The sequence below is a fragment of the Apis mellifera genome, linkage group LG4, assembly GCF_003254395.2.
Source record: "Apis mellifera strain DH4 linkage group LG4, Amel_HAv3.1, whole genome shotgun sequence".
In the NCBI taxonomy this organism is placed as follows: domain Eukaryota; kingdom Metazoa; phylum Arthropoda; class Insecta; order Hymenoptera; family Apidae; genus Apis; species Apis mellifera.
In genome coordinates, this window is record NC_037641.1 from 10,037,504 (window position 1) to 10,045,681 (window position 8,178).

The 8,178-nt window shown below is 19.8% G+C and overlaps 1 protein-coding gene and 1 pseudogene across 1 annotated transcript; one reads left to right on the forward strand and one right to left on the reverse strand.

Annotated features, from left to right (window-relative positions):
- The first annotated feature begins 3 nt into the window (after positions 1-3).
- LOC113218730 (myb-like protein D) lies at positions 4-3,312 on the forward strand. The gene is made up of 3 exons (XM_026440202.1): positions 4-210; positions 470-569; positions 693-3,312. The coding sequence occupies exons 1-3, from the start codon at positions 143-145 to the stop codon at positions 3,246-3,248; spliced, it is 2,724 nt and encodes a 907-aa protein (XP_026295987.1). The 5' UTR covers positions 4-142; the 3' UTR covers positions 3,249-3,312.
- Positions 3,313-5,211: 1,899 nt separating this feature from the next.
- On the reverse strand, positions 5,212-7,497 carry LOC107964261 (annotated as a pseudogene).
- Between the last annotated feature and the right edge of the window lie 681 nt (positions 7,498-8,178).

The following is an 8,178-nucleotide window of genomic DNA, read 5'->3' on the forward strand; positions in this document are numbered from 1 at the left end:
TAAATACAATAGATATTATCCTTAAATATCTTGTAACTAAATAATTTAAATGTTGAATACACTAAATAAAGTACTTAGTTTATCATGTTATTTAATATTTTTTTATTTTTCATAATTTTTGTTAAAACTATCGGTATATACTATGCCAAGTGAAATAAGTGAATTTAATGACGAACCGGTTTCAATATCTTATAACGAAAATGTTGAAAGGTAAATATTAATATAGGTTAATAGATTGTTTTTAAATATATAAGTAATCTAATACAATTATATTTATATGTTTAATATATATATTTTCTCTTATATGGTAATATTTTATATATTATTTTATAATAATAGCATTAAATAATTAAACCATTAACAAATAATATATTCTATTTTATTATTTTATATATACATGCTTCTTATTTCGATATTTAACTAATTTTTTTAATATATATATATTTATATTATATTATATATATTTCAGAATTACAGGTATTAACCATAAAAAATTTGGAATTCCTGTCCATATCTTAAAACATAGACAACAATTTTGGGATGAATTGTTTTATAGATATTCAGAACAAGTATGAATTATATTTTAATTTATTTTATTTTATTTTAATATATATATTTATTTATATGTAATAGTTTTTTCTAATCACTAATATAATAATAATATATTTATAATTGTTTATAATTTGTTTCAGTCATCTGATGAAACTGTATTGAATATTTCATCATTAAAACCTGTTGAAAGTGAATCTATATTAATAGATCAAATTTATAGAAAGGAATATAAACCATTCAATATAATACAATATTGGGTAAATACTGGTTATTTACCTTATAAGAAACTTTATATAGACAAAAACACACAATCTGATATTGAATTATCTCATTCAAATGAAGTATGTTTAAGTTCATCACATAAGTCTTCTAGTAGCTCAGTTGATACTGCTACATATATTTTGTCAAATATGAATACAACTAATAAAATAGAAACTATGGCTATTATAGAAGGAGCAAAACATAATGCAATAGAAAATATAGAAAATACTGAAAATACTGAAAATACTGAAAAATTACAAATTACTGCTAATAATATGCATGAAAAAAATAATGAACATACTGAAAATAATAATGGTAATGATCAACAATATTGCATGTTAAATGAAACTCATAAAGTGTTAAATCATGTATTACAAGAGCAAAATATAGATATAGAAAAAAATATATCACAATTGCAGAAAAATGTAGATCTTAATAATGATGACACAGTTGATATGCATGATAAATTAATTAATAATAATTTAAATAAAAATTCTTGTATTGAACAAAATTCATCAAATATAACAAACAGTCTTGAATTGCAAAATAGCATTATAAAAAGACATCGAAAAAAATTATATACTGGTAGAAATTCGCCAGTTGATCTTATTAACATAAGAAGTAATAATAAAAACACAATATTTCAATCAAAACGAAATTTACATCCTGCATTAGATTTTGAATGTACATTATCAAAAAGATATAAAATTTGGAAAAAAAGAAAAAGTCAATTTTCTATATATAATAAATATCTTATGAATAATACACAATTTAATACTTCAAGCCTTAAAAAACAAAGAAAAAGATCAAAATTAAGAAAAACATCAATAAAAAATGATGAAACTATTTGTATGAATAACAATACTATTCAAAAGAATTCAAAAATAAATCGACAATCAATGAAATGTAACATTGATCAAAGTATAAATAGAGTTCCATCAATTAATGATTTAACAAATATAAAAAACAAATTTAATGAATTAATTAATTATGAAGAAAAAATAAATGTAGAACAACATAAAGAAACTAATGATATAACGAAAAAAATAAATTTAAATCCAATAATTTATCTAACGCGATTATCAAAAGATGATATTGAAAAATATAAAGGATCGGGAAAATCAAAAGAAAACATTAATTCAATTCAATTATCAATCAATAATCAAAAGCATAAGAAATTAAGTGAAATGATAAAATTAAAGAATTTAACTGTTTGTTTAACACGTTTATCAACACTTGATATTGAGAAATATAAAAAATCAAAAAATGTATTACCAAAAATAATAAATTCAAATTTAAATGTTTGTTTAGAACAATTACCAGAAATTGAAATTCAGAAATATAAAAATATTAATAATAAAGAATTAAGTAAAAATGATTTAATATCAAGATCTATTCAATCACATAATGATAATATAAATATTCATAAATTTGTTCAACGTAATACATTAAACTGTGTTTATTCTAATAATGATTCTGGTACTAATTCTTATAGTAATATTAATTTAATAACAGAAGATACCAATAGTGATCAAAGTACTGTTTTAATTTATAAATGTAGTAATACATCGTTTGATTTGTCTAGCTCTTTATCTGTATTGTCAGAAACCAGTTCTCAATTTGATTTTTCAAAAACTTTCGATAGTTATATTTTAAAATCAAAAGAAAGAATGAAATCAAATGAAAAAGAAAGAAAAAATAAAGTATTTAGTAAAAAAATAAATACAACAGAAAAAAGTGTTAAAAATAAAATAGGAAGAACAAGTGATAAAAATCAACCAAATCATATTGTTGATAAAAATAAATATAATATAAAAAATAAAAAACTTAGTAATATAAATGATTCTTGTAAGAAAAGTTCAAATATAAATAAAAATATATTTTTAAATGAAAATGTACATCAGAATATAAACAGTATAACTTTATCTTCCAATAAATCAGAAATAAGTTCTGAAAGTAGTAACATATATACAAGTAATAAGAAGAAGAGACCACGTGTTGTCTCTTCTGATGAAGAAGATTTTGTACATTGTTTAAAAGATACACAAAAATTGAAATTAAAACATTATAAAATGTTAAATCAAAATTTAAATAATATGAATAAAAAAACAAGAAAAAATATAATAAAATATTCAAATTTAAATACTTCATTAAATGAACCAGAACTTCTGACTAAAAATATTAGAACACAAGAAGAAGATATTAGTTCAATCAAGAAACAAAAATCTTTGCAACAATACAATTTATCTATGGGAAAAGATTGTAATCAAAGCATAATTAAAGCACAAACTGTAATTAAAGATCAAATAAAAAAATTATCTAAAGTTAATACTTCACAAATTGCAAAAAAATCTCATGTAAGTCATTTACTTTTTAAGACAAAAATATTTAGTTCTGATTCCGAAGATTCGGATTCCGAATATTTGACAGAATGACATTGCTCATTTAATAATTTATTCTTAGATGACAAAAAAATAAATTACTAAAAAGTAATTCATATTATCATATTTTTTTTTATAAAATAATTGTATTTTGTTATTTGTCAAATTTTAAAAACAATTTCTTCCATAATATAAAATGATGAACTTGTATTGCAATATTGTTTACAAAATCAAATATTGTTGAGATATAATATAAGTAAACTAATATGCAATATAAATTTCATGTATGAGGTGTATATTAAGTTTTTTTAAATCTAAATTTAAAACATAATTCTATACCAAATCAATCACTTTTTGAGAGATTTTTTTTTTATAACTAAGATATTAAAATACACATAATATATAAAAATTTATCAATAAATATTTGGATAAAAGATATAATATTTGTCTCAATATAATACAATTAAAAATTTTATATTTAAAAAGATAATTTAATTTTGACAAATTTTAAGTATATTAGAAAAAAAATGTTCATATATTTTCACATAATATTATAAAAAAATTACTGATTAAAAAATATATTTTTTTACATAATAAGTAGAATTGATAAATTTTCATTTCTATTTTTGGCGAATATTTTGGGAAAAATCTAATTGCACTAATATGTATATGTAAAAAAATTATTGTTTTTTGTTAATATAATAAGAGACATAATAAAGGACACAATTTATTAATCTTATTGTTGCTTTATTAATTAAATATGAAAAAAATATATTAATAATTGTTATAAATATAAAAAAATATGAAATAATTCTGAATTGACATTTGTACTGCACAAAACAGTAATAAATACAGATTCAAATTTTACAAAAACTTTTGTTATTGGATTTACATCGAGCATGCATCAAATGTTGTAGGATTTTTTTGTATATAACATATCATAATTAAAAAGTTATTAAAAATGAAATTCTTCTTGCTGCAAAGTCCCCAATTATGTTATTTTTTTTAAAACCAACAAAATAATGATTTATATTTCTTCTAATCTTCTAATTTCATGTAAATTACATTATATTTCACTTTAAAAAAAATCTCCAAATTTGATATAAAAAGTGATTGTTTTAACATAGATTCATGTTGATTTATTTTTATGATATTTTATCATGATTTATATTAAAATATGTAATAATTTGTGTCTTTTATTTAATTAAAAATAATTTTTTATTACAATATTAGTTTAATTTTATTCACATATTTTTTTTAACAATTGTATATATGTAATTATTTCATAAATTAGCATTATATAATTTTTTTATAAGTTTAAGTTATAATATATATGTATATTTAATGTATAATATATATCTAAATTTTGAAAATACGTACTATATCAATTTAAATTTTAAATTAAATTTTTAAATTTTTTAAATTGAGAGAGAGAGAAAGACAATATGCTCTGTTGTTTATGTCAAATTACAAATAAAAAAGATGAAATATAAAGTAATGTATTTAATGAAAAGAATAATATAAAAATATCTTAAAGAACTTAAAAAAAAGAATATGAAAATAGTAATAAATCATTAAATACAAATAATATAAAACCATAAGTGAAATTTTATTGGAAAAGTACTAAAATATTTTAGGATAGAATCATATTGATCAATATATAAAATTTATAATTTGTTTTTTTATGTATTTGATTCTGAATTTATAGTAATATATATGTAATTGCATATAATTTTTTTAAAATTTTATTTACTGCTTATTATATTATTATTATTTTTTTAAATCTAAATCTTTATTTTTTTATAATTATAAATAGTTTTAAATATTCACTCCAAATATTTTTTAATACAATTTTTTATATTATTAATTATGATATTTTTCATAATTCATATATATATTTATAGTACATTAATTATTTATTTATATATATTTATTTATAAAAAGAATCGCATTTAATAGAAGGTTAATATTAAATCTATTATTAATCTTTAATATATAAATTTTATTTCTTGTTTTACAAATAATTTATTGATATCTGTGGATAATTTTTTTTTATATATATATTTTTATTATTTTTTGATTTTATTTTCTTAAATAAAATTATCGAATTGCTACACCCAATATATGTTGTTTTGAAAGAATTAAATGAAAAAAATGAGATACGTAACCTTTAAGAGTAAATGTATTCCATATAATTTGATCAAAGCCAGCATTTTTAATATATATAATAAAATCAACATTTAAATGGCAACCACCAAAAAATAATGGCCATATTTTTGTTAGTGATAATACTTTTTGTAACCATCGTATAAAAATTCCTTCATTCTCAGGTATATGTTCTATAAATAAATATTGACCATCCTACAACAAATCACAGGGAAGATTAAATTATTTTCAATTTATATAAAATCAATTAATAAGTATAAGATGAATGAAATATTTAATAATGTTTAATAATGAATAATAAAATTAAAAAGTTTTAATTTGATTTATATATAAATAATTATTATTACTATTATTTTTGTATATTTAACAATTTTTTTTATATTATACTTATTTATATTCGAGAATTAAATTGAAAGATCATTAAATTTTTACTTGTCAAAACCTAAATTGTCAATTTTTTTAAAAAATAAAGTAATTAGCATAAATTTATTTTGAAAAATAAAAAATATTTTTATTTCAATTTGATTTTTAAAATGATTTTTCATTTATACTGAAAAATGAGATAGAAACACGAAAATATTTTTTTTTTCGAATATACATCAAATAATTTGAAGTAAACGGAAACAAAATAATATTATTTTTATATAAAAAATTATAATATATATATATATATATAAATACTTTCAAATGTAAAAGTTTAAAAAGATTATGTTTTAAACTACCTATTTACATATATAAAAATTAAATAAAATAAAATTAAACTAATAATATTTTTATTAGTTTATTATTCCATGTGTACAATTCTGTTTTATATATATATATATATATATATATATATATATATATATATATATATTCAAAATTCAAGATTATAGTTATAAATTGTTTTATAACTTTGTATTATTCTTACAATATATATTAATTCTCTTATAACTCTATAAGCTAGTATAAACTATTTTACATTAGTATAATATAGATGTAAGTTACTATACAATAGATGTAATAGATATAATAGATGTTAATTAACTTACCGGTGCCAATACTCTATGGATTTCTCGTTGATTGTAATGATGTTACTGAACATAATGATCTTGTGGTCACAACTACGTCTATATATCCAGTAGGTATTTCTTTCAAAGAACTACCATCTCCGATTATTAGATATTCAATAATGATATGAGAAAATTGCCACGCACGATTACTTTTTATTAAATATTCAGCTAATTTCAGATTTCGATCAACACCATTGTTGTATTAAATGTGTATTTTCTGGATAAAATTGTATATTTTCACCTGAAAGATTTAAATTTTATTGATCTATGTATTTACGTATAAATATATAGGATTATTTTATCAAATTGGTAATGTACATATAAATATGAATTTCATAGAAGTAACATAAAATAATGTCTATGTATAATTTAATATTATTTCTTTGATTGATTCAGAGTAAAAGACAAATATTTTTGAATTTATTGTACTCTCTCTATATGTACTCTCAATGTCTTCCTTAAAAATTTAAAAATTTATATATCGTGTGTTAAAGTTAATTTTTATATAATTTATAAAATTTAAATTATACAAAAGTAGAAAAAAAAAATTATTTCGGGAAGACGTTATATATATATTTCTATATATCTATTTCTATTATTAATATACATACGTGCAATGCACACCCGTTTTAACATCAATTTCAAGGAGACGTATGCAATTCATGGATTGTAATACTTTGTCACTCGAAACAACGTATTGTAATGATTTGAATAAATGTTTCTTCCAAGGTGTCATGAGTTCTGCGCACTCCACTTCAAATCCCGTTAAATAAGCTTTGTAAATACGTTTTTGCAAATTCAACCATTTTCGCGATATTAAAATTCCAATAAAAATTACAACAAGTAATAACAATCCATAATCCGTAATTACGTCGCGGATCCATAAATCGTTATTGCTCATTTTTCTTTATGAAAAAATTCTTAAAATTTCTTGTAATCTTTATTTTGAGTGAGCAACTAATAAATGAATCGAATATCAATTTTTTCCCCTTTAATTATTAATTTCGTATTCATTTAAAAAAAAAACATCTTACTCGTATAGATGTGTTTTGTAAATAAGTATACTTTAAAATGACGAATGTTCACATTGAAATGAAATAAATCTGCTTGTAATCATTCGTGATAAGATAAATATTAGAATTTACATTTTTTTGAACGAATAATATTACGTTATATATATTGCATAATATTACATCGACGAAATAAATACTATTTTAAAAAACAAATATTTGTTAAATTTTATATCAATTAATATTAACATTTCTAATTTTATTAAAATATCATCGTATTAATTATTTATTTTAAAACTCGATAGTGATGGTTCGATGAATTTGAAAATATAGTATTGACCATATGGTTTATCGTAAAAAAAAAAGGAAAAAAAAGAAAAAAATAAATATAAGAGAGAAAGAAAAAGAAAGAAAATGTTTTACGGAAGAAAATACGATTCGGCCGGTATATAGAGGAAGAGAGAAAACAATGGTCTCACGTTTTCGAAATGCGAGAAAGAGCGTACAAGTTAACAAAGGGGAAACAGCCAGCGGGCAAAAAGAAAAACGCTCGAAACGAACATATCGGCGCAAGGGGAGCCATGATTCTTTGTCACTCGAGTTTTTAAGAGTGACCACAAACAAAACGGAGTTCGATCAATTTAGTCCCTCGACCGAGTGCGTGCATTCGTTTGCCTCTTGCTCGTGCTCTCTTACGTGTATATACACGGACCATACATCCATATTTTCATTTCACATGCACGAAACTCGAAATTT

Bases quoted from the DNA above. Each gene is read 5' to 3' on its own strand.
- LOC113218730 (XM_026440202.1), top strand. From the start codon at position 143: ATGCCAAGTGAAATAAGTGAATTTAATGACGAACCGGTTTCAATATCT. The intron at 211-469 runs GTAAATATTAAT...TATATATTTCAG, and splicing joins TATAACGAAAATGTTGAAAG to AATTACAGGTATTAACCATA. The intron at 570-692 runs GTATGAATTATA...AATTTGTTTCAG, and splicing joins TTTATAGATATTCAGAACAA to TCATCTGATGAAACTGTATT.